Genomic DNA, 27,554 nt, shown 5'->3' with positions numbered 1-27,554 from the left:
GGTAGGCTGGTAGACTGATCGATCCAGCACACATCTAGGTGGACACGCCCACTTGTGATGTCACCAGAGGCAGATTCTCAAAAACGGTTTGTAATGGCTAATAGGGCTGCTCGATTATGGAAAAAATCATAATCACGATTGTTTTGGTCAATGTTGAAATCACGATTATCCAAACGATTATTTTTGGAGTTTGAAAACACTGTGTATTTATTCAGCACGTCTCTCTCAAAAACACCAAAAGGTCCAAAAGAAAATGTTCAAACCTAAAATAATGTACAGATATGTATCCAGCTGTTCTGCACTTTCTATGAAACATAAAAAATTAAAAAATTAAATAAAAAAATTTAAAAAATCGAAAAATCGATTATGTTAATTTTGTGATCGTTTGGCGCTAAAATCGAAATCGAATTTCGGCTAATCACTCTCACACCTGGTGGAGTAATAGGTCAGCTTTAACGTCCCCTGCTCCTCCCTTCTCCTCCGTCCCCCAGGGTTATAGGCCCCAGCTCCACCTTCAGCCCCACCCAGCCCTCAGCAGCAGCCGCCGTGGTGACGGGGTCCCCCACCACGAACCCCGCCCACACCGAGGCCCCCTCCCAAGGCTGGCCCCAGCCCACCGGGGGGCAGTGTGGGACCCGTCTGTCCAGCGACGACGAGGAGGAGGAGGACGACGGCCGGGGGCCCGTCCAGAGCCCCGAGGCCGACCCCGACAGACCCTCATGTCCCTACTACTCTGCCCGCCACCCGAGACCGCTGGCGGTAGGTGGAGGGGCCCCCCCATGGTGGGGTCACCACATCTCGGCCCCCCGAAACGAAACGCAAATTTGATATTTGAAATTTGAAATTTTGAATTTTGAGCCTTTGTCATGTGGTCCGATTTCACTCATTCATCCATTTGCGCGGCTTGTCGATGCTTATTAGCATATATCCAAATTCACTAGCTGTCTTTAAACAACGACTCACGTTGTGACTAGTGGTTCTGTCATCTTAGCATAACTTCACACACTTTTTGTGAGGTAACCCTAACCCTCTTTGTGGGGACCTCCTCCAAGTCCCCACAAAGGACCTCGCAAAGAGTGTGTGAAGCTACGCTAAGGTGGATTGAAGCGACGACTGTTTTGTTGTGTTTCTGTGGCACGTCGTGTGGTTTTTTAAATCGTCTCAATTGTATCAAATGCACGTGGTCCGCACTGTAGAAGAAAGACCTTTGCAGCGTGCCATTGTGTTTGTTTGTGTTTGGCGTATCTTGTCCTTTGACACATGATATCTGAGTCTCAGTGGCACTCGAGTTGATGGATTGATTACCACATTCCAGTGAATGCGAGTTAGACTGTGAGAATTATCAAATCAGACACGCTCCGTGCTGGAGTGAGCGATGCTCTTCATTATGAATGGACGGCGTTGGGCCTTATTTACCAGAGCTTTATATCGATGCTGCCGCTATCGATTACCCATGCTGCCCCTGGTTTTCTCCTTATCTCTGTCTCTCTCACCACTCCCCTCTCTCTCTCTCTCTCTCTCTCTCTCTCTCTCGCTCTCTGTCTCTCTCTCTCTCTCTCTCTCTCTCCCTCTCTCTCTCTCTCTCTCCCCCTCACCACCTCTCTCTCCACCTCTCTCTCTCTCTCTTTCTCTCTCTCTCCCCCTCACCACCTCTCTCTCTCTGTCTCTCTCTCTCTCTCTCCCCCTCTCTCTCTCTCTGTCTCTCTCTCTCTCTCCCCCCCTCTCTCTCTCTCTCTCTCTTTGTCTCTCTCTCTCTTTCCACCTTTCTCTCTCTCCCTTTCCCTCTCTCTCTCTCTCTCTCTTTCTCTCCCTCTCTCTCTCTCCCTCTCTCTCTCTCTCTCTCTCTCTCTCTCTCTCTCTCTCTCTCTCTCTCTCGCCCCCCCTCAGTGCTGCCGGTTTGGCAGTAGGCCTGTAGGTCGAGGTCGCTTCGTGTTCGACCGCCGCTGGGACCGCGTGCGTCGGGCGCTCCACACCGTGGTGGAGAGACACCTCAGCACGCACATGTGGAGGTGAGTGTGTGTGTGTCATTATGTGTGTGTTTGTGTCATTATTTCTGTGCGTGTGTGATTATGTCCATGTGTGTATTTTTAGGAATGTGTATTTGTGTGTGTGTGTGTGTGTGTGTGTCCATATGTGTGTGTGTGTGTTTGTAGCTGTGTGTGCGTCATTATGTGTGTTTGTGTGTGTGTGTGCGTCATTATGTGTGTTTGTGTGTGTGTGTGTGTGTGTGTTTGTAGCTGTGTGTGTGTGTGTCCTTATGGGTGTGTGTGTGTGTGTTTGTAGCTGTGTGTGTGTGTATGTGTGTTTGTGTGTGTGTGTGTGTGTGTGTTTGTAGCTGTGTGTGTGTGTCTATGTGTGTGTGTGTGTGTGTGTGTTTGTAGCTGTGTGTGTGTGTGTGTGTGTCCTTATGTGTGTGTGTTTGTAGCTGTGTGTGCGTGTATGTGTGTCTGTCCTTATGTCTGTGTCTATGTGTGTGCATGCGTTTGGGTGCAAATGCGGGGTCTGTCCTGGTGTAATGAGGCAGCAGACACCTCGGCGTGAATAGACTCAAGACAAATTAAAAACGTGAACATAAATAATGAATAAAATAAGACAAACTTCAGAGGCTGTGGAAGCAGATAGCAGTGAAGCTGCGTTTCCTCCGAGTGTGAAAGTGGTCCACGTCTCGTCCTCTTCGCTCATCCTTCAGTGTGATTCACCCTGAAGCAAACCTAGCTGCAACCCCATTCATAGCTTCCATGTCAGGCTGCTGTGCAAAGTGCAGACCCGTAGCGACTGGCTTTATCAGCGGGCACAAATTAAAGGCCCCATGGCGATGCCACCAGGTGCGGTGGGATTAGCCGCTACAAGCCGTTTTTGGAAATCTGCCCCTTATGACATCACAGGTGGGCGTGTCCACCTAGATGTGTGACGGATAGATGTGTGACGTTTGCTACAGTCCACTTGTCAGGCTGGTACACTGATCCATCCAGCACACATCTAGGTGGACAGGCCATCTGTGATGTCACAAGGGGGCAGATTTCCAAAACGGCTTGTACCGGATAATCCCACCACACCTGGTGGCATGCCATGGGACCTTTAAACATTCTTGAAAGCAATTTCCCCCCCAAAAAAGTGGAAGACTTTCCACGCTAATTTACGTGATTATTAAGGCCTTTTTGCTTTCCTGTCTCCGCAATGCTAGAACCAGCTCCCCACTGACCTCAGGACAGCTGAAACCCTACAGGACATCAGACACTGTACGCGTCTTCCTCCGCAGACTGAAAACCTGTCTTTTCAGACTGCAGTTAAGCCCCCCGCCAAAAAATAGTTGAAGCTCTTGCTTCTATTTACGTTTACACTTCAGCACTTACAATCGTTAGGTGAACCCATTCCCCGTACACCACAAAGATACAAGAAACAAGAAACCAAGATGTTTCTAAAATGTAGCCCTTGAGGAAGTTTGATGAATCGAACGTACTCTCATGAATCTTGCAATTTCGAGGTTGCATCTTCATGGTTGAAGGCGCGCATTGTACGTTTGTTTGGATAAATCCGCCAAACAAATAATGCAATGCGATGTCTTGTCTCACGTGCAGGGACAAAAAAGAAAACATGAAATGTAAGTTTTAATTTGTGAATCAAGTACTCCGGCCTTTGTTGACGCCCCAGGTTCAAAACGGTGTCCATCTTATTCCGTCCTTCAGGAAGGTTCCTCTGGCCGCCGAGACCCCCCTCTCCCCCAGGACGGCCGCCTCCCCCTCCCTGGACCCCCACCCTCGCCCCTACTCCCCCTTCCACCCCACCCTGACCCCCATCAGCCCCAAACCCCCACCCTCGTCCCCGCAGTCTTCGGCCCCTAGAGACCGGTTGCAGCAAGCGGCCCTTGCCGCTCCGCGTGGGAAACCCCGCAACGGCATGCACGCGCCCAGCGCCGGGGGCGGGGCCAGTGGGGGCGGGGCCAGTTGGGGCGGGGCCAGCGGGGGCGGGGCCAGCGGGGGCGGGGCCAGTGGGGGCGGGGCCAGTGGGGGCGGGGCCAGTGGGGGACCCTGGCGAGGGAGGGGCGATCAAACGGCGGGGGGCCGGAAGAGGAAGATGACGGCTCCGTCGTTGTCGTCGTCCTCTTCGTCGTCCTCCTCTCCTGCGTCTTCGCCGAGCGTGGATCACCTCAGGAAGAACGGGAACGGCGCTGTCCCAGGACCCAGGGCCACGCCTCCGCCGCCGCCGCCGCCGCCGAACCCGGGCTGGAAACGGAGCCTCACGCGTGGGGTCGGAGCCGCGGGGAGCCGGAGGGAGGAGCAGAGCCCCAGAGAGGAGGGCCTCTTCAGAGAGCAGGGGTCCCGGGGCCTCAACCTGCTCTACAGGTAGGAAGACAGCGTGCCCGGGACGCTTTAGGGGGACCTCTCCACATCGGCATTAATCATGGGGAATGGTCCACGATATTGATTAATATCAAGATAAACGTATGCACAACAGTCTTACCGAGGGTCATGGGATTTGAAGTATACAGACTTTTAAAGTTTGACGTCTGACTGAAACTAGTTTTGGATCCCTCCATGTTTCAAACCACATATTTGTTCATTGTTTTAAGGGCGTATCTCCTCATCGTTATTCGTTGAGACTATTATACTGGGCATCACGATGATCCCATATCATCACTTCAGGACGAGAGAGGAGGGCATGTACATCACAATGCATCATGGGATTTATTTTTGAGAAACTCCATTTGCCTCAAGGGTTGTCGCTTTGGAAAAAAGCGTCTTCTAAATGCCCTAAATGTTAATGCCTGTTTGGTTTGGTCGGTTCTTGGGTCTGAGCTTTGTGAATGTTTGGGAGAAAGATCCAATGGACCTTGTAGGTTGGATCAATGAGCTCTACTTCTTAGAATCATTGATCAAGCTTGCGAGGTCCATTCACAGAAAGGTGCATAGGTTGATGTACGTGGAAAAAAGGTAACGATGAATTAGTGTTGGTGTTTTGTCTGACATATGCCAGCGATTGTCGTGTGGTGCTGAGCCTTCAAATCATAACGGATGAAAACAAGAACGTCCAATCTAGTCGCAAACACAAAGAAATACCCAACCAAATACCCGGAACCTCAAATACTCTCTTGTTCTTGTTCTCCTCCTCCTCCTCCTCGTCTCTCCTTCTCTTCCTCCTCCTCCTCCTCCCCATCCTCCTCGTCTCTCCTTCTCTTCCTCCTCTCTCCTTCTCCTCTTCCTCCTCCTCCTCGTCTCTCCTTCTCTTCCTCCTCTCTCCTTCTCTTCCTCCTCTTCCTCCTCCTCCTCCTCCTCGTCTCTCCTCTTCCTCCTTCTCCTCCTCCTCCTCGTCTCTCCTTCTCTTCCTCCTCTCCCTCCTCCCCCTCCTCCTCGTCTCTCCTTCTCTTCCTCCTCCTCCTCCTCCTCGTCTCTCCTTCTCTTCCTCCTCCTCCTCCTCCTCCTCCTCCTCTCTCCTTCTCTTCCTCCTCCTCCTCCTCGTCTCTCCTTCTCTTCCTCCTCCTCCTCCTCCTCCTCCTCCTCTCTCCTTCTCTTCCTCCTCCTCCTCCTCCTCCTCCTCGTCTCCTTCTCTTTCTCCTCTCTCCTTCTCTTCCTCCTCCTCCTCCTCCTCCTCCTCCCCCTCCTCCTCGTCTCTCCTTCTCTTCCTCCTCTCTCCTTCTCCTCTTCCTCCCCCTCCTCCTCGTCTCTCCTCTTCCTCCTCGTCTCTCCTTCTCTTCCTCCCCCTCCTCCTCGTCTCCTCCTCCTCCCCCTCCTCCTCGTCTCTCCTTCTCTTCCTCCTCCTCCTCCTCCTCCTCCTCGTCTCCTTCTCTTCCTCCTCTCTCCTTCTCTTCCTCTTCCTCCTCCTCCTCCTCCTCCTTCTCTTCCCTCCTCTAAAGACAGGGGCCCGGGGCCTCAAACGGCCCCAGCAGCACATCCTTCTCCCTGAAGAACGACCCAGGCCAGGTCCCTCCTCACATGACCCCTGCTCCTCTCTCCTCCTCTTTCTCCTCCTCCTCCTCCCCCTCCTCCTCCAGCCCCCTCCTACTGGGCCACGGGGGAGGGGCAGGGGAGGGGAGGAAGAGGAGGAGCCCCGGGACACCAGGAGGAGGCGGAGCAGGAAGAGGAGGAGAAGGAAGAGGAGGAGGAGGAAGAGGAGGACTAGGACTAGGAGGAGGAGGAGGAGGACTAGGAGGAGGAGGAAGAGGAGGACTAGGAGGAGGAGGACTAGGAGGAGGAGGACTAGGAGGAGGAGGAGGAAGAGGAGGAGGAGGAGGAGGAAGAGGAGGAGGAGGAGGAGGAGGGGGGAAGGCCAGCATTGGGTTAGAGAGTCTCTTCAGGAGGAGCAACGGCACTGGGGGGATACTGTCCACCGGACCCCCCTCTCCATGACCGGTAGGACACACACACACACACACAAACACACACACACACACACACACACACACACACACACAAACATATAGATATATATATACTAGTGCTGTCAAGCGATTAAAATATTTAATCGCATTAATGTCATAGTTAACTTGCGATTAATCACACATTTCTTTTTTATTCTAAATATCCCTTGGTTTCGTGCTGCTAGCCTTTTAGTGAGATCAGAGAGTGTTGAGAAGGACAGTAATAAAATATATTTGGTAAGATGGATATAAGAAGAGAGACCCACAGTGAATTCAACCCGGTCCACTTGACATCGGGTAGGTGCATGACAGTGGAACCGTAAAACTTCAATAGCCCGGGCTTTTATTTGTTTCAATCACTGAACTTTCAAACAAAACTCGGCAAAGACGGGAAATACTATAAGATTTATTATTTAAACCAGTATGAATATTCCTACCATACGTAGGCCTATACACATTACCAGGCTACACACACACACACACACACACACACACACGGTGGCGGAGTGGTAATCGGGAGAGTCGGGAGAATTCCCAGTGGGCCGTTAACGTTTCGTGCTGTCGGGCTGATTACTGCGGGATAACAAGATTGCGTTTATAAAATTCCTTGCAGCGCCGTCCGCAACCTCTCACTCACTGAACAAACTGTCAACGTCGCAACCAAGTCGATTTTGTCTAGAGGGGAGTAACTGAGCGGCCCCTCCCGAAGTGGTAAAGCCTATGTGGGCCTTGAACTTCGATTGGTCAGAAAGAGGTAACAGCTAATGACAACATTGAACTGCAGGCTCGAACAGAGTGACACACAAACACACACACACACACTTTTAAGGTTTTTTTCACCTGCTCCGTATCCTTGCTTGCCCCAACAAGTTTGTGCTGCGTGCTTGTTGTTTTGTTTCCAGTGTAGCTAGATCCGGTATGGTGTTGTAGTTTTTCTAACCTGACTAGTTGTTGCTAGACAGCAGGTGAAAAAACTACAACGTTTGCAAAGCCAAAAGACATTAGCGCGCGATAAGAAAATGAACACCGTTAAAATTGGTTTGCGTTAACGCCGTTAATTACGCGTTCAACTGACAGCACTAATATATACACACACACACACATGGAGAGAGTCTTGGAAAGTCTATTTTTTTAAGTAAAATTATAACCTGTGCACTTATTGGCAATTTTAATGAATGGGTTTTCCTATGTCAAATCCTTCACATAGTCCCTTTTAACATATGCAAATGTGGTGCTCGCTGCTTTTATCAACATTTGTTTTGAATGCTTACATACTTGTCATTGTTGGCCATTAATTGAAATCGACAAGATGTAATTCCATCACAATATTCCAGATTCCGTAACAGGAACTGTTTTTCTCCTCTGCCCCTAGGTCCCACTGGGTCATGCCCTCAAGGTTTCTCTACGGACAGGAGGTCGGTCAGCTTTGAAGGGCCACACCAGTGCTGACCTTTGAACCCCAGCGCTCTTTGCACCATTCCCATAATGGTGGGCTACTATTCACTATCCCCCACTATGACTTCTGGGTAATGGAGTCCTCTTCCGGCTCTTCGCTCTAGTGGATTTATGGGACGGAAAAATGTATCGCCGGTCGCTTCAGTTGTGGTCATTTTCCAGAACACAAGTACATTTCTTTCTGGCGATAATAAACTTCTTACCCTAAAGAAAAAGGGAAAATATCCAAGAGCATTTGTTGCTAATCCAACAGAAGTATAGTTTTGTATTCTGGAATATCTGTTCTTCAAAGACCAGTCACAGATTTTTTGATATATATTTCCTGGTTCCTGTTTTTTCGGAGGTCAGATGACCTGGATGGAACTCTGTGGTCTGTTTTGGAAGGGGGGGCGGTTGACAGGAAGTCATACACTTGCTTCCTCCTTCCTTTCCTCATGGATTCCCTCGGACAAGTCCACACAGTTCACTGCTGTGCCGAACGTCAAGACAAAGGATTGACTATTGGTTTTGTGTTCTTTATATTTTTTTATTTTTGAGAACTTTTATTCAATTTGTGTGTTCCGTCGTCTGCTTGTGTGCGTGTTTGTGAATGTTTCAAGGAACACACAAACTCTGTCTTTGTGTCTTTGGACTCACAATGGATTCGCATTGGTGAATCTGGATGTTTGGCTTGTTAATATCTAATTCATGGAATGCGTTTATTATTCATTTGAGAGCAACAAAATAGGATTTAACGATACAGTTTATGCAACAACAACAACAAAAAGCATTTCAGAATCAAAAGTGTTACCAGAGTTGATATTGTAAAAAGAAATTGTACATATCTTGTATTCTATTTTATTTTTTATTTATTGTTAATTATTTTTCCCTAAGTGTGCAAAAGGAAAAAAGTCTAAGATTGGTTTTATTCCTACGTTTCAACGATTCTGTTTGCAATTAACTCTCAGTCTCGGGGAAGGTGTTGTTTTATAAGGGAGTGTTTTTAAAGAACGTCTGCCATCGCCAACAGCCTATAAAGTTTATGGTTACGACTGCTGCGCCCCCTTGATTCCTGCTGTTTCGCCGCGTTTGGCTACTGTTTAGCACTGTTCATAAAACACGACGTTGTTGATGGGTTGTACCTCGGTTAGAAATTGTAACCGGCTGCCGAGCGAGTCCTCCAGCACAAGAGTAGTAACTGCCTTCCGAAGTGGCTGCATAGCGAGAAGTTCAAGGGTGACATATTGTTCCACCAGGTGCGAGGGTGAATTGCTGTTACAATCCGTTCCGAATATCTGCCTCTTCTGACATCCCAAGTGGGCGTGTCCATCTAGATGTGTGCTGGATAGATGAGCAACGTTTGCTACAGTCCACTGGGTAGGCTGGTGGACTGATCTATCCAGCACACTTCTAGGTGGACACGCCCACTTGTGATGTCAGAAAAGGCAGATTTTCAAAACGGCTTGTAATGGCTAATCACACTCACTCCAGGTGGTATAATATGTCTCTTTTAGATAAGTAAAAGGTGAGGGTACATCACCCCTGAGGGCGCTGACAATGGCGCGCTAAGACGTCACTTCCTGTCTGTTTGTAAACACTGCTCACTGTGAGAGAGAGCCCTAGTGGATGAGATATATCTGCTAGCAACACTGTGGTCCTAACCTATCCCTGAGCCAAACCCTCTTGGTAATCAACAAAATAAGTCGGTTCAGATTGTCTGAGCATCCTTAAACCACTATACCAGTCACTTCCAACCGGTACTATTTAGTCTTTTAGCAGACCCTTAAATCCAAAGCGACTTTCAGTGAATTCCGATACAAGTCAATCAGCATCAGGTATAAGGGTTAAGGTTAACTTAAGGGTTATCTTAAGGATGCCTACAGAAAGGGTCCAAAATTCCCCGATTAGAATTGTGTCTTTTTGCCGGGCAAAATGGAATAATCGATCAATTGTTTTCATCTTTAACCCTGAAATCAATCAGCCATCGGATGGAGGCAGGCGCTAATTGTGGACCCTGCCTTGAGCTGGAGAGCTGACATTGTGGGTTTGACCCCAGAACTGCCTAACCACTGACTAGACTATGAGACCTTTACTGTATTGGTACCAGGATGCCTGCAGCGTCCAAACACCCTGCGATGGATCTTCAGTGCTTCGTTTTGACAATCCACCCCTAAACCTTATCCTGCTTATGTGTGTGGGGACATTAAGAATAGAAATGAATAGATTTCAGTGAGTCCGTTTTCCGATGGATTTGGGTTTTTCCTTCATTGCGGAGGCTTGTTATCAGGCGGTGATCAATTGGTTTATAGAAATTAAAAATTTTTTTTTTGTGAAACAGTTACTGGCTGAAAACATAGACCTCCACACATTCCCCCAAGTTTTCTTCCTCGGTCTAAAGAAAATCGATATTTTTCTACAAAAGTCTTTCTATCTTCCATCTCTTTGCTCGCTTGCGTAACGTATGTAATATGTCAACGATGTTTACCTGAAATGTTTTCAAAATGGCTCTGATTATTATTTCTTTATTTTTTTATTTTGGACACTCAGCACTATGCGTCGAGTCTTTCCCCTGGATGTTTCAGATGCTCGTCTGCATTATCTTCCCCCCCATCAAGCGCTTTGAGCCCCGACATGTGCTGTGGTCTTCACTGAAGGTTCCTCAGCCCAACGGCCTGAGCTGCCCTCCTCTCTCGGTCACACGGCGCCGCAACCCTTGTGACCGAGTTGTCCGATTCAATCCCACCACGCGTACGATGGAGTAAACGCTCCTTGCCTAAATGCCTTGCTTCATGTGTTGTGGGGGGGGGGGGGGGGGGGGATATTTTTGAATATTTCTGAATATTTTTATTTAGGCATGGATTCAAACGAGAAGGTTTGGTTAGCTCTGAAACCCATTCACCCTAGTGCAAAACAAGAGAAGCGCTCTTCTGACGTTGTCACACCTACTTGATTGAGCTCTCTCTCTCCCTGTGGTTTTTGCTTCAAGAAACTCTTGCATGTGCACCAATTTAACCTGTTGGCTGCTGTGGCTCACCTTTGTTGAAGAGGAGCAGGGCTGGATCAAGACTTATCTAGAATGGGGGGGGGAAGGATTTGCATCGAATAACATGGGGGGGGGGGGGCTGTGTTCAGATTGGTCCACTTGTGCACCATTTGTGACGTCAACACTGTTGTACAAAAGCCTGTTCCCCAACTAGTGTACCCTTTTAATACCCATAATACACCAACAAGGAAGTGTGTCCCAGGAAGCTGAGTTCCGCACTATATCCCATGATGCTTTGCGGATTTCACTGTCATCGGATTCATCCAATGGATATGACCAGCACGTGTTGTTTTTTTATGCAAATGAGCGGTCATAGGGTGACATTACACCAAGTCTGCCTGTTTATGCAATGCACTGTGTTTCCACTAGTGGGCTACTGCTCGTCAAGGTGACGACGTGATCAAAAGCATTTCAAAAGGCCCTTTGCTCAGCTCGTCAATATTAGAGTGAAATAACTTCCTGTTCATTTAATGTTAACGCTAGGTCGGTTTAATATACTACACGGCCATACCTAAATCCAACGGACCCATAATTAATGTTATGAGCTAAACCTGTGTTTTTCTACTGTGATAAAGGGCCTGAGGTATTTGAGGCCTTTTGCAGGTACCCCCCCCCTCCCCGGGGAACTCCATGAAGGACTGTCGAAGTGTGTTTTGAATGTATCCCTCCACAGCCCCCCCGTTGGATCAATCCTAGTGACACCTTGAATCAATACGCACATGCCACCCATTGATGACCTGGGAGCGTTGCCATGGCACCCAGTCCTACTGTATGCTACATACGTTAGCATAATCAGCTCTGACTGCTTAATAAGGAGTGCCTCTTCGTCGGAATTAGAAAGTTAACCACCCGAGTGTGGGGGGAGAGGAGGGGCGGGGGGGAGAACTGGACCTATTTACTGTGAGGTCGTTGTAAGCGGGGGTCCTTTATCCAAAGCGACTTGGAATTCTTGGAAATCCATTAAGTGCGCTGGAAGTGGTTATTGTCTTGCTCATCGGCGATGCCTACGGGTTAGACAACCCAGCAACATAACCTTTGGCTGGGAGTCCGACTATTTGTGTTAAGGGTTGTGTCAGCACCTGATCAACATCAACATCAACAGTCAGCCTGGCCCACATTACAGCCTTCGGACTGTTGGACGAGAATCAAATTCGTTTTTGTATTTTTTTTTGTTTATACAAATCAATCTGCAGTACTTTTGTCTTTACTTTGTGGTGGGGGTCTTGGCCGCACTTTGTCAACGTTGTTTTTTTTAATAGTATGTTGTGGCTGAAGCTAATGTGATGCTGTCGCTCCATCGACTCATGTGTATTTCCAAGCGGGTGACTATTTCTGGTCTTTTGTGGCTCAAATCGGAGTGACTATTTGACACAGGTGTTTTTTATAAAGCTGTTTCCCTCGCTGTTTCCCTTTTGCACTTTGTCATAATGCCCTTTTATCTGCTGTTATTTATAATATATAAAGTATTTGAGATGTGTATAAATCTATACCTATATGAATATATTTGTAAAGATATTTTGTGTACTGCGTTAGAGATATGTGGGAGACCGCTGACCAGCAGGGGGTAATGCAGCTTTTGGTTGGGGCTCAACTAATCTGAATATTGAATGTTTCCAAACTCAACTGCCTTTTCAAGAGTTGGCTACGCTTTGATCAATTACTGTAAAATAAACAAAAAGATATGTAGGCTTGTATTGAATGATTGGAATATATCTATTTTTTTTTTTTATGGGAAGTTTGTTCAAATTACCATAGCGGTGATCAGCCGAAATGGGTTTTGGTTTGGAGCTGACTGCACCTTTAATTCAGATCTACCACCACTCCCTGCTGAATTCTGACCAATCACGGCATCTCTTCCTTGATTGGTTTGGAGAATCTATATCAACGCTTAATGGTGGACAAATGTAGGGAAGTAGGGAGCAGAGATGGGGAAGATGTTTTCATGGGTTTATTATCAAATTCTCACTCTCCTTTGTTCGTTTCTGCACTCCCTTTACATCTACATGGCACCTTTTTACATCTGTTTTCTATCTTGTTAACCATGTTATGTATCAAATTTGAAGAGCATGTCTGCGCAGTAGGCCCTTGTTATTACCTTGGACGTTATTTTTATAAGGCTATGTATGTATGCACTAGCATATCCCACTATATTTAGAGGCAGAAGATGACAATACGTAAGACTTCCAATGAATAGTTTTGGCCTGTTACGAACAAGATCAAAATATTATATTATGATCAATATTAATTTTGGCTGATACTAGACTGTCGAAAGCATGGGCAAATTGTTCTAAGGCAAAGAACGAGTACATTGTTGAGTCACTAATACGCCATTTCTCACACATTATTCTTGAAAATAGCCTTGTATTTATCTATGTTTATTTGTTGTTTTTTTTATAAAGAGAACCCAGTCCCACCCCCAAATCTCCCCATTCGGAGGCAGCCAGCCTGTTTTAAAACGTCCTTTGAGGAAGCCAATGATTCTCTTCAGCTTCCTCCGGCTACAGAGCTGACCTCCCATTGTGAAGGTCGACACTGAAGACCGAGAGAGAGAGAACTCCCCCTGGGGGAATTAATGAGTACTGCACATAATCAGCTAAGAGCGTTCAAAGCTCCCTCATGTGTTAGGATTGTTTAATGGTGGATCTTTGACATACTTTTTAGTCGCGTGTCAGTATTGTGGTATGCTGTGTTTCCATATCTTACCCCCTCCTTTGACTCATTAAATCAGGGATACAACATCCTATTTCAACTGAAGAAACAGGCTGCTGTGTTCACCCTGCATGCTGCTTAACTGGGAAACAGGTAGGCCTGGCCCCCGAAATGTAAGCAGGCGACGAAAGGGGCAAAATGTCATTTCAAATCAATTACCCCCGCTCAGGCTGAGGAAGAGGAAGGTGACGGGACTGTAAACGGAGATCACTCTGCGCCGCGTTTCACTCGCCCTTGACTCAACCCAGAGTGAGGCAGTGGGGGGAGGGAGAGTGAGAGACGGCTTCACGAATGAGAGCAGGAGGAGGAAGATGACTGTATTTGTGTTTTTTCTTCTTTGTGACATGCACAGACTCCTGTGGGCCATTTTCACACACATTCATATTCAATGGCTGCGACTCTCTCCCCTCTCACCTGAGTTGTTTATAATTTAAGGAGTGTTTTTACTCGATTATTGTTCCATATTATTCTCCTTTTAGATTTAGATGATGTGGGCCCGGAGGTTTTAATCCAAAATGAATGCAAACCTTCTCAAATGCATGAACAAACACGACTTGTTTAACCTTGTGATAATACTGTTAATATTGATATGACTATTTAGCTGTTATTTATTGACACTTCAAGCCAAATCAGTTAGTAAATTCAGGTAGGACTGTGCCATTAAGGAGAAGGTAGGATTAGGCTGTCATTGCGAGTGATGGGATTTGTTGACTGCAAATCCGAGGCACTTCTAACAGGAAGCACAGGTTTATATGGTCTATAGCGTAACATAATTGTGTGTGTGTCTGTTTATGTATGTGTGTATATATATAAACTGTATATATATATATATATTCTTTTTTCATTCAATGGAAGGAGAAACACTGCCCTAACAGCTGCTCGTTAACCATTGCATCTCAAATAACTTGAGATATAAGTGCCTGCTAAATACCTTCTCCGTAAATAGTATTGTCACACAGTTCCTTCATAACCATTGACCCAGGGTTTTTCACTAGTCACAGGAAGTACAGTTGGCTCCAGCACTGGAATTGGTTGTCTGATGTCGGTCTTACACGTCCTACCTACACGTCCTACTTACACGTCCTTCTTACACGTCCTTCTTACACCTCCTATCTACACATCCTATCTACACATCCTGGTGTAACATGTTGTCACTTTTCACTGGTTTCTTCTGAGCTGTGTGACCAAAATAGACAGGAACACCCTGTCACCACGTAAAGGTTAACACACTACCTACGCTTGTTAAATGCACAAACAAAATGGCCAGCCCAGCCTCCTTCATGACATTTAGCCTATCTGAATTCACTGGGAGTCACTTCGGATATAACGGCTGAATAAGTGAGTAATGTGGCATTCCTTCAGCGGTTTGTGGTGATGCAGTGCTAGTGCAAGGTGCTTTTCATTCAGGTGAGCAAGAATAAGCATTGTAACACGTTTCTCTTCCAAACACACCGCGATAGATATGTGACCACGGGGGTCTCAAGCAACACCTCACATTTTGGCATTCATTTTACCGTATACTCTTCTCTTATTTTATATTCCAAGACGATTGATGGACACGTTGCATTATTTTTTTGGAATCTTTTTTTTTTTCAATCTTTCTTTCGCGCCAGTGGGTTTGTCATTCTGGGTCTGCCCCACCAGGTGCCACTTATCGGCATCATGGGAGGATACACCTTGTTCCAGAACCTGACTCAGCGATAACTACACTGACTCCGATTGGTCGATGAGTCAGCGGAAGTCCCCTTGAGCAGCCATTTAGTGAAATCCTGATGGAATATGAAGTTGAAAATGTGTTTTTTTTGATACCGTGGCAATTTAAGTTAAAGAACATTTACGAAGCACATATATTTCTTCAAAAGGTACATAAAGGATATTTTTAGGCTTTTTAATGTCTTGACCAAGTGGAAGTGGCCACATATTTTTTTAAAAGGCCTTGAAATGTTACATTTGAATGGGTGAGTCAGATTGTTATGTTGTTTATAAGAAAATGTAGAGTAAATGGAAGGTATTGCCGCATCCATGACATGGTTCTGTGATGGCAAAAGCCTTGCCTTTCTATTCGGCACCTCCTTCACTCTTAACCCAGCCTTGGTTTTGGAGGGATCCTTCTTCTGAGTTCCTTCTCATGGTTTCTTCTCTCTGGGTTTTGGGGGAGTTTTTTTCCTTGCCCTTTTCAGAGCTTAGGCTGAGGGGGTGAGGGTGGGGTGGGCCTGTGAGGCCTTTGAGACTGTTCCTGTTATTAAGGGCTGTACAAATAACATTGATGTGAAATTCATCAAAGGCTACCTGGCAATAATGTTTAACAATACAGATTTGTTTTGCATTCTGTAAAGTTTCTTTTAACAAATCACAAGATGCAAATGGACACTGGTTTACCTCTGGAATATTATTTTGATCAGTGAATGTAAGCTGATGTAGCCTCCGGACCCACTTGTGTCACTGGTCAAAAACCAAAACATGATAAATGTATTTACAAATAAATACAGTTATCCACAATTCCTTCATGTACAGTTAAAACACATTTAGCAAACAAAGCACTGCAACAATTGTGGCTAAACTCAATGATAAGTAAGCCATCGAAACCTTGTTCCTAATATTACGGTTACACAAGATTAAACTCAGAAATTGAGGACAATGGACGGTTTGAAACTGTCCCAGAATGAGCTAGAAAGACACAATTCCTCTGCAGTCCAATATGGTATTTACGATTATTCTGAGAACCTACTGTAGTCACAACAGGTTGAAAAACAGTTAGAACACACTTCCCAATACACCTACACTTTGACGAAAAAGATATGACATGAGGTGACATACCGTTATATTGACCCCATGGTCACACAGCATAGAGCAGTGAAAACAATAAATCATAGTCAAGTAATGTGGTTTGATTCCCAGTCAAAATGTGCCAGGTTCAAACTTCTGTCAACAGTCTGACTGTTGGCATCTTTGAGCATGATGTCAAACCCCTACCTTCTCATTAAGGACAAGAAAAATCCCTTTGATAAACTTTAACATTCTGGTACAAAATGGTCCGATCTTAATGTGGAACCAAAGTCAAATTAGCCTTTAAAAACAAACTATTATTTTATAAACCATTAAACATTATGGCTTAATGAGACCATTTATAGCTTTAAAGGGTTCACACTGTGTGACAATACAATACAAACATATAGATGACAATAAGTTAATTGTTACTCAAAAAAAACTATAGCTTATGAATTACTTAAATTCAATAGTTTCTAAATAAAGCCATCCAAACATATCACTGGCTAGTGTGATGAATGCATTTTGAATGTTATTGAAAAGATAACAGCTCAACAGTTCAATGCTGCTACGTCGATGAATGCAGAGTTCCAGCCCCATAGCCAACAGCATTCTTATGATAATGGTATAATGCCGGTGGTTTAGTTAATTGTGTAAAGGCAAAAGCAGTGGGCACCTATTGTCAAGCACTCTCCTAGGCCCAAAAGAAAGGGCTGGATTATTGGGCTATACAACTATTTATGGGACCAGTTTCAAAACACATAGGCTATATTTGCGTTTGAAAAAAACAACACACCTTATATCTTGATATCCACCGTTATGTTGGTTTCCTGTGAATGAAATGGACTATGTGAATAGTTGGAGAATTTACATTCATTTTAAGAAAAATCCACACACACACATACACACACACACACACACACGCACACGCACGCACACACACACACACACACACACACACACACACACACACACACACACACACACACACACACACACACACACACATTTGGATTTGGAGAAAAAGCCTGCTGTAATACGTTCTTTTTGCTGGCTTAAATGTACAGCACCATCAATGGAATCGTTATGGGGAGGGAAAGGCCATTCATTTTGGCCCTGAACGGTGTCTTCCCCAGTCCAAAACAAACAACCACCTGATTCAGTTGCTTCATTTGCGATACAAAGATTGATTTAATCTTACTTTTTACCTAAATACTGTTGTCATTATTAAACTATTAGAAAATCACCGATAGCTAAAATATAGGCTAACACCAGATAAAAACACTATATTTTAAATATTTGTCTATCGCCCATCAGTTTGGTTCTGGAGGACGACCAGTCCAGAAATGCAATTGTTACAACTAGATGAACCATGCTTTCCCCTCATTGTCACTTGTTTGAAAGTTCACTTGGCTAACTAAAGCAAAGCAATACCTTCCAAAAGGTATCACATTTAGTAGCCTACGCTAAACGTTCGGGGGGAAATAATGTAACACAATATGTTTAGAAACTAACGGACTAGCTAGCTAGCTAACAGTTACACCTTTCTGCTGCCCGTTATCCCAACGGTCCCAGCAAGATACACCTCTAGTCTAGTGGACGGTATGGGAAACGCTAGTATTAGTATTGTATTATGATACTATAGTATATTTTATTAGGAGTATTAGTTTAGTGTTGTTATAATAACGTAGCCGTGTCTGTGTGCTTTTATCAGGGAGGAACCATGTCCTTGTGCTGAAGGAGAACCTGGGAGAGGAGATGGGAGATGAACCACCGGGGCACGAGGTGAACGGATCTAGTAACACGATGCTTAATGTTCAGATGAACACTGAAAAAGTAGTCCGTCCGAACGCCAGACAACTCAAACAGCATCGTAAGTTGTTACTGAAGTATAGTCTAAAATGAATAGGGTTTTAAAAAAAACCTTTGTCAATGGCATTAGTGGTGGCATCAGTTGAAAAAACTGCGATAGTACAATAAAATCAAAAGAACAGACTGCAGATCCGTCCATGGTAACGTAAAAATCGGTCATTAAATGCCTAAAGCCATCCAAACGACTGCTTTTAACATTCACCTTTATACTACTCTACTAGTTTGGTCCCTGCATATTTTAATGTGTAGCTTTTCTAGGTTATAATATAAAATATGTTTACTATGTCATATAAATATTATTCCACCCCTGACTATTCAGTGAACACGAAATCGGGAACACGAATGGGTGATAAGTTGAAAAGTTGCGCCAACGTCGTGTTTTTTATTGAACCGGCGGAGCCCGTGTCCGCGTGCGCGTCACCGGGGCCCGCTGCTGCACATGGGAAGCAGAAGTGGCACTCTCGCGCACAGTAGCGCCATAGCAACGAAGTTGTGGCTGCACCTGCGCGCGAGGAGAGACAGAGAGTAAACTCGCGCCACCGCCGCTAGTGATTAGTCAGCGGAAGCCTCCGTCTCGCGGCTCTGCTGTTTAACACGCTGTGGCCGGCAGGCGATGGAGTGCTGCCCGGTGCTTTCCAACAGGTAGCACAATAGGCTGTATAGTGTGATATATATTCGAGCTGAATTGATGTGTAACACCTTTTTTATCTTTATTTGGGTGTTTGATCAAAGCTATGCAGTTTGACCTATGCATCTAACTGAACTTGCGTCCAACTAACCGAATGCCATTTCAGCATGTTTTATCATGGATACATTTAATTATAAATTTATTTGTTTGTTGGTTCAATCCAAATACGTTTGGCATGTAAGTAATTAACTTTCAGAAGCATGTCTCAATATATTTAATTAATAGCACTAGTAAGTTGAAGTAGCTTTGGCTGCTAGTTTATATTGAAAGTTGTTGCGGATGAATTATGTTTACATAATTTGCACGAAGCATAATCGTTTACTAATCGTTTCATACACAGGGCATTTCTATAGGCTAGAAAATGTGTCTCGATTTGGCTAAAAAACGCAGGCTTTTAATTATGAACCGACTGGCGTAGCAATGTTCGCTGGACTGTTATGTTTCCAAATCAATAGAAGTGCATTCAAGTAGATCAGGCACACGCCACTCATTCACGCATTTATACTGATTAATTGGATAATCCACGGAGGAGGAGATCAATCAACAAGTAGCCATGGCAACCCTTAATTTATTTGGCGTTGCTCGTCACCAACCTGTATTTTAAAAACAATCCATAGCCTACTCCAAAAAAATCATTTGCGCATTTACATCCAAATACTAAACATTTAAACACTCGTTTCGGGGTGAAAGTGGGAAGCCCTTGCGCACTGGTGATCCACAAACCGGGGACCCCATCCACTCAAACTCCTTACCACTTAGTTTGTCCCGGTCAAACATTTCCCCCTTTTTTTTTTTACCCCAGACAATCACAAATTCAAAGACGCCATTTCCCGACTAAGATGTGTCCGCTTCACTTTCCTCGCAAAAGCGATATTTTTTTGTTTTGGGGGGTCCATTGAGCGACACAAAAAAGGGGGCAGCTGCTCAGGAACTTGTGAAGAGCCATCGGCGCGACCCGGCGTAATAAACAAACCTCCGGCAGCGCGAAGCTCCAGCAGCTCGGCCACAGCCAGAGACGGACGCGGACCCCGAGAAGGTGGCACGCACACGGCTAACGCAGTCACAAACCACCCTTCGAAACGGCCTTTCCCGCCCGCGGAACCTGCAAATACCCAGGTAAGAACTATTCTGGAGACCTTTTGCTTCATATTGGCTCTTCATTTGAGCGATACGAGTGCGTGGTGGAGGTTTAAACCCGCTGGCGCCGCCGTCTTCCCGGACCGAACGCGGTTGTTTTGTGCAGAAAATGGCGTCATCGCCCTCTTGTTCTGCCCGGACCAGGAGGGAGAGAGCGACGGTTTCAGCGGCTCGTAGCGGCTCCCCTCGGCGGTTTTCGCGACGGGGAGCTACAACTAAATGTGTTCGTTACTGCCTCCCAGTTCAAATACTATCCGGGTCGACATTTTTAGTCGATAGGTGGACGCGCAAAAATGGAAGGAGTCGCCAGAGTCCTGTGCGCCAAGCGGCTTCGTCTTGGAAAAGGTGCCACACCGCCGCAAAGCGCAGCGCCCCACAGATACGCTTATACCGCTCCGGAAAGGTCTTGAACGGTCCGTAAATTTCCGGTAGATTCAGTAATATGGTGCGGAAGGCGGTGGACGTGGTCGTGACAGTGTCGCCTGCTGTCTATGTGTGTGTTTAATTCGGGTTATCTCGTTTTTACGCCGCACTCCCCACGCCATGCTGCTACCCTTCCGAAGGGGCCTCCGTGTACGGGTTTGAAAGGGGCATTTTGTACCCAGTTTGTTCTTTTTAATCAAGTTAAGCTCCTTTAATCGTCTAAACTATCGGCCTTTAGACTGACAACATCACCGTGCAAATGGGAGATTTTCGTGGTGGGGGGGGATGATGGGATAATGGGGGCGATGCGAATCGTGCCATGAGCACTAACGAACGGTACCAGCTCTGCGCCGTGGCTGCCTCGTTGGCCAAAGCAGGGCAGCCCGAATAAAACAGTGTGTCGGGGCGAAATCACGTAGTTAGCATCGAACTGGGGACGACCAGGGCTGCACATCGCTACTGCTTTGCGCCGAGCCTGATGGTGGCAGCTGCTCACTCCGTCGCGATAGGTTGTGTTTTTTGTGTGCAAAAGGCGAACCCTTTTGTAAATAGTTGGGGACTCTAAGGTGCAACAAAAAGGCTCAACACAATACTATTCACGCGGGGTCCTTTCATCCCCCGGCCTGCCTGTGAGTGGATGCATGCAGTCCTAAGTTCCACTCCGGCTGCCCCTGCTGTCTTTCACCGTCATCTGCGTGCATGCGTCCTAGCAGGACGTAGCCAGGCTGCACTAGCCTCCTCCACCACCACCACCACCACCACCAGACAGAGCGAGGAGGCCACTCGGGCTTCCCATATGTCCTGCGTAGTTCCTCCTTGAACCAAAAACTCGAGGTCTGATTTGAGGCCCCGGCACGTCGCGATATCCCCCACCACCACCACCCCCACCCCCACCCCCGCCGCCGCCGCCAACACACACTCCCACCACCACGTCGAAACCACCCGGATGCGTGTGCACTGTGCACGGGATGACTCCTTTTCGCACCGTTTGATCAAGTTCCAGACCAACACTTATGCAACCGAGAGCCTCGCCAATCCGGGATCGAACTGCCGCATACTCGTCCGCCCCATCATCGGTCCTCTGTCTCGCTGCCCTACCGCGATCCAAATGGACATTTTGGTGTTCGCGTTTCGGAATCGGGACCAGTCGCGAATTAGAAAGCTGTCATTCGATAATCAAACGGTGCCGTTTGCGTCACCGCCTGCGGCCCGCGCTGCACGCCCATGGGGGGGCGATGGAGTTGCAAAGTAAGGGCTGTGGTGGTGGTGGTGGTGGTAGTGCTAACGCTACACCCCGCTGATGACAAGGAACCGACGGATACCCGGCTGCTCGGAAGGGGACAGCGTTGTTCGCCGTGCGCTCTGCTATGTCCAAACGGTGTAACGATCATGTGGGGGTTTACGAGAGGGATCGCTCGATCTCACCCCGGGATCATAAATGTTGTGGATGCAACGTGCAGATGCACATCGTTCTTGGCTGGAGAAGTGGATCGCCTAGATAATTGATGGATCAGCGATCTCTGCTCTTCCTGTGGTCCTTCCTCTGTGGTGCTAGTGCGTGCATGAGGGCTATTATTGTGTGACAGATGGCTCGGTGATGTATTTCGGTCATGCGGGACGAACGCACAGACTCGATGTGGATAAGACGGTAAACCCTGCGTGAACGGTGCACTAGGTGACGAAACGTGGAGCGTAATCCGCGGTTCCCACATGCGTTTTCGCTGGCCACAGTGCGCCACGCGTGTCTGGTTTAGAATATCACTGGGCGTATTATCATCTGGGTGCTGCTCTAACGCTGCGCCTTTTGGGCACTGCGCATGGGTCCCCTGCTCCCCGCTACTGTTCCAAGTTGTGTGTGGACACACTTCTGTGCGTGGAGAGTGGGTGTGAATGTGTGGTAAGGTATTGATGTCACGTGTGTTTCCCTGGCCCCGTTACTGGTTGATGCACCCTGACCCTTGTTTTGTCTTTGTAATGTGGTGTAAAAACTTGCAGTTTTTATTCATGTCGTTTTTTTTTATCAAGCTTCACATATAAGGTGGAGCTGAGGACAGCAAAATATGTGAACACCTTTTAAAATAAACCTTAAACCATACGTGCTTAGTTCAGTGTTCTCCTAATTCAATTTATTCATTTATTTTTGTATATTTTTATTGTATTGTTAAGCATCCTATTGCAAATTTGCACGAAAGGCGCTATATAAATGAAGTTTGGTTTGGTAAGTGTCTTTAACCTGACACTAAAACACTAAGTATATACACACTGGGATTTTACTGGAATGTTTTGTATGCATAAAAACAAGTCATGGATATGGTGTGTGTGTTTGAACTGAAACCTCTCCTGCACATAGTCGAAGTGGCGACACGTTCCTAAGGCTCCTAAGGCTACACATGCAGCGTAAAGTAACTGAAGCCATTCATTGTAACTAGGTGCAGCAGCAGAGTTTCAGATGTCCCAGGACACCTGAGACTAGTTATCTCGCTTAGCCTGTGTTTACCAAAATTGATGATTTTCTAATTGTGTCTGACCCTTCTCCTGATTCTTGGCTCACATCCAAATCCGATGAGCAACAATACAAGGTATAAATGAGATTGTATTCCTGTCCGACGCAGTGTAGGAGTGTTAAGTCAGTAACTTGGAAGTTGACCTGATGTATTTGAGGCCCCTTGAAAAGTTGTCCAACACAAATAACTCTAGGATTTACGATGCAGCACCGTAGTGGGCAATTTCGACCCATTACCAGGCCACCAGTTATAACCACAAACTAGACCATAAGGAGCATAAAAATCAGGGGATTAGGCCTGTTACGGTTCAAATAGTAGCAGTTGTTGTAAGGCCTGTGTGTTATGTGCACACACGGCCGCACTGGCTGCATTATAGCCGCGATGGATCTAGCTTGTGTGTGTGTATATTTGTTATTTTGGTTTTGCAAGAATCAGGCTTAGAAAGATCCGAGTTAAGCCTCTCTTTATTAGGACAGATGGCAAAACCTTCCCAGCGCCAGCCTGTCAATATCACGTACCGTTTTTTTCCCCCCATCAAAACAACGTTCGATAACGACGATTCGGCCATCTTTAAGCACGAACCGAGCCTCGACACGCATGGCACCAGTCGGCCTCCTGCGTCCGGCCAGCCTGCTTGGGAAGCCGAGCGAGGGGTCCGTCCGGGGTGGCACAACAGACCAGCCTTTGTAATGGGAATGGTGGGGGAACAGACTGGAACAACGAGGGTCCTCTCGAGTCCAAGAAAGGTGACCGTATTGGAGCATCTTGAGGCCGGCAGGTTTTTGTCTCCCCCCTGCCGGCGTGGTGGAGGCGCTGAGACCACTTACAGGGTGCTCCTGTGGCCGAGTGCGGCCATTCATCATTTCTCTCTCTCTCTCTCTCGCTCGCTCGCTCGCTCGCTCGCTCGCTCGGTCAAGCTACCGGGTTTGATCCCTGATGTCTACGGTCTACTTTGAGGGGTTATCCGAGACACCCACCTGCTCGTTAACGACAGTGACGTGTTTTTAATTAGCCGCAAATGGCTAAAAAATAGTCTCTTCACTTAACGATACTCGTAGGAGTGGTATTTTGTAACGCTGTATTTGTCCCGATAGTTCACCTATTGGATGTGGGGTAGCCTCAATTACAGTCGTAGCATGTCAGCGCAGAGGTGTACCGGCGACAATCCAGGGTTTATCTAGGTTAAGCCACAGCAGCCTACCTCCTCTCTGTGTCCTGGAAATTGCCCGTCAAACATCTCAGATGGTGCTTTTTTTGCTTTATTGAGACAGTGTCTCCCCCCCCCCAACACACACACACACACACGCACACAGTTTTCGCCTCCTATTGATCATCACTGGGGAACACTGTACTCTGCCTCTGTACACACACACACACACACACACACACACACACACACACACACACACACACACACACACACACACACACACACACACACACACACACTGTTGTGATTAGCGCAAGCTATCTCCACCTCCACCGCTGTGCTCTGGCCCTTTGAGGCGTCTTTACGGTCATACCCTCTGCGTATTCCCTGACCCAGCAACTTCTTAAGAGAGCCCCAGGCCCAGAGATTGGATTGCAAGTCATGCAGGAACAGGTGGATCTTTATAGCAGAAAGAGAGGCTTATAAACCACCGCTGTCTTCATAATAAGTATAAACGTGTGTTGCGATTACATACAGGGAGGGATGGTTCACCCATGAATTCTGGGAAGGATCCCGAGATCCTGAGATGTTTTGTAGTCTCTTGTGGTTGTTCTGTGGTTGTCCTTCTTCTCGGTTTTGGGTTTGTTGTGTGAACCCCGTGTGCGTTTGGGACTACATCTCTCTTCATATCTGTCGGCTCAGATGATATAAAGCAATATGATATGTGGATATCATGGTTAATAACTATCATAAACAAGACAGTACCCCAAGACAGTATCTCAAGAATCTAGCCAGGGAGGAGCATGTTTTTGTGGTCTGATGCGGTTTAAGACTACTGCAGGGCGTTTATATGGTTATACTGACGCTGGCTTGGGTTTAGGATCACATGGTGAGATGTTGATGAGTGATGCTGTGTGACAATGCAAGGAAAAGTCCTAAACTACAACCAATCATCTGTTAGTTGACGGTCAGGAGGACACCATGTTGGGCTGAATTGGTTGAAAGTTAACCCAATAGTTTAAGGGAATTGTATTTATTTTTGCATTGATGGGGGAGGGAAATCTTCTTCTTTGGAGACAGGGTTTGGCGGTTTCTCACATCGATGTGTTTACAAAGGAAGCTAGCCTGAGCACGTGGGTAACATAGACTTTTAGATTAGAAAAGGAGCTCCCATCCTTTGAGACACTTTTAGAGCTTGCGGTACTCACAGTTTAATTCAGGGGGGGTAGCCAGGGGAGTGAACAGGGGCCAGGACCCAGTAGTGGCTAGGGGTTCTCTTCCATCCGAAACGTCCTGGGTTTAATGTCCAACGTTTACGGCCTACACTCCAAGGCGCCCTTGAGCAAGGTTCAAAACCCCTATCTGAACTTTATGTCTCTCCGAAACGAAAATATCTGCTTTGCTACTTTGGAAGAATGCGTCTGATACATTACTAAATAGTCAATGCAACTTAAAAGTTCAACTGACCCATAATCACAGAGATGTTAGACATTGAGGAGCTGTGACTGTGTCTGGAGAACACAGCTACAGAGGAATGAGTCATGGTTGATGCCGTGGGAAAGCACAATGTTTCCAATACTCCCCCATGTGATTACTTGAAGTTAGCCCGTAGTAAATATGTGCATGCTAATGCTAGCAAGGACCTGCCTTCCCCTAACGAAGAACCGTGCACTATAGCATTAACTCCTCAGTCAGCCGTGCAAGCTCGGACACATAGCCCCCCCCCCCCCCCCCCCCCCAGTATAACTCACAGATGTGCTGTCAAACTTGATTATGTCAGAGAGGCAAGAGTGACACGAGAAACATCATCAATGTTGACTCCAATTATAAATCCATTGATTCATTACTCATCCACTCACTGATGATCCTCATGGCGTGGTCGAGGGTTGGACGCGGCTAGAGCTGAATCTCGCATCGACGCATATCCTCCAGGCAGCTAAAGGATGCTAGTCTTGGATGTGTCGCCTTGCAGCCAACTGCGATGCAGCTCTGCTAAACATGATAGATATCTCTACTTTACCCCTATCTCAAAACCATTGAAGAGGATTGATGAATAAATCGTCCATACAACTCATAAAACAAGATGGATATTTCAGGAAAGGTGATTGATATTTCTGGCACATATTTATCCGCACACACTTTCAGACGTCTCTCAAGGGGGATTGTATTATGCTAATTGTGTAATACACAACACATGCAATATCAGCCTATGCTTAATAACAATGGTGGGCACGAGCGAGGGCAGGGCTGTGTGGGGGTCCTCACAAGGAAGGAGTTGGCATCCCATAGGAGGCGTTCTGCCCCCCCCCCCTCTCACCATAGACATACAGAGGCAGGCTAACTGGCGGGCAACAGCACTTGGATTAGATGATATTGGAAGACGTTATTGTCCATCAACACTTGCAGATCAGAGTCTTTTGACAGAGGCTTCCGCTTAAAGACGATTAGGTTCTGCTTTGCTGGTGGGTGTTTCCCGATTCCAATAGCCTGGTTAGCAGAAATAGAGTTGGTCCACAATCCAAGTGCGCGTCGTTAAGGAGTCCCAACACCTGTGCTTATGTTTCTAATGCCCATGGTGGGTTATTGAATATGAACAAGTATTGTGGTCTATATGACGTGAGTGCGTTGATGGCTCTGCAAGGATGCAATCTAAATGTCGAGATGACGTCATCTCTCGACAGTTTAACATTTTAAATGTTCCTAAACGAGAACGCTGTTGTTGCTCTATGATGTCCAGTCATGGATTGAGCAGGTGTAGCGAGAGCTTTGTGTGGGTGTGGGTGTGATTGTGCGCAACAGGTTGTAGATAAGATGATCGCTGAATCAGAAATCAATCATCGGTTTTGTAGGTCGCTAAAGGCGGATTTCAGTTATCAGTTATTTCATTGGTTTTTCATTTAAAACTTCACCTTTCAGCGAGCCCGATAGTAAACAAGGCCCCTACAACATTGCGTCCCACCTATTATCCCAAGCCTAGCAGCAAGCACTGAGCCAGGTGATATTCAGAAGTTTAGCCATTCCTCCCTCCATCACCACAACAACCTGATCTGAGAAAGCCTCCCCTTGTTAAGATACAATAACAAATCACCACCACTCCTGTCCGTTCGGTTGCCATGGAAATCCACAGACCACTCGGTCTATGAGTGACTTGTTGGAGGTCTTCGATGTGTCGTTCCGGTGGGACTTTATATTAATAAATGCTGTGTGTGTGTGTGTGTGTGTGTGTGTGTGTGTGTACACATATATATATATATATATATATATATATATATATATATATATATATATATATATATATATATATATATATATATATATATATATATATATATATATATATATATATATATATATATATATATAGGACTGGTCATAGAGATTACAAACTACAGGTGTCTGTGAACCGCCTCCTGGCGGTTTTGACACTTTGAGCTCGGCTAGCTTAAATGTCGTCTTAACTTCTTTACTTTACT

General features: G+C 46.3%; 3 protein-coding genes across 3 annotated transcripts in view; all 3 read left to right on the top strand.

Moving 5' to 3' along the window:
* The window catches only part of atxn7l1 (ataxin 7-like 1), a gene marked incomplete at both ends in the record, with an annotated part of 9,171 nt that extends 5,229 nt beyond the window's left edge, over nucleotides 1-3,942 (top strand). The window contains 3 exons of the mRNA XM_079755957.1: nucleotides 492-759; nucleotides 1,888-2,009; nucleotides 3,687-3,942. Of these exons, the coding sequence (XP_079612083.1) occupies nucleotides 492-759; nucleotides 1,888-2,009; nucleotides 3,687-3,942 (646 nt within the window). The remainder of the gene's footprint in view (nucleotides 1-491; nucleotides 760-1,887; nucleotides 2,010-3,686) is intronic.
* Nucleotides 3,943-4,041: 99 nt separating this feature from the next.
* Nucleotides 4,042-10,851, top strand: LOC307089473 (uncharacterized protein). The gene is made up of 3 exons (XM_079755773.1): nucleotides 4,042-4,343; nucleotides 5,852-6,347; nucleotides 7,728-10,851. Exons 1-2 carry the CDS (start codon nucleotides 4,075-4,077, stop codon nucleotides 6,342-6,344), a joined length of 762 nt encoding a protein of 253 aa, XP_079611899.1. The 5' UTR covers nucleotides 4,042-4,074; the 3' UTR covers nucleotides 6,345-6,347; nucleotides 7,728-10,851.
* A 9,025-nt stretch (nucleotides 10,852-19,876) lies between these two features.
* znf800b (zinc finger protein 800b) overlaps nucleotides 19,877-27,554 on the top strand; it is a 31,159-nt gene continuing 23,481 nt past the window's right edge. The window contains exon 1 of the mRNA XM_079755770.1: nucleotides 19,877-19,983. The gene's annotated coding sequence lies outside the window, so the exon portion shown is untranslated. The remainder of the gene's footprint in view (nucleotides 19,984-27,554) is intronic.

The sequence above is a fragment of the Pollachius pollachius genome (assembly GCF_949987615.1).
Source record: "Pollachius pollachius genome assembly, chromosome: 18".
In the NCBI taxonomy this organism is placed as follows: domain Eukaryota; kingdom Metazoa; phylum Chordata; class Actinopteri; order Gadiformes; family Gadidae; genus Pollachius; species Pollachius pollachius.
Note: the sequence above shows the minus strand (reverse complement) of the source record. Positions and strands in the feature narration are given on the sequence as shown.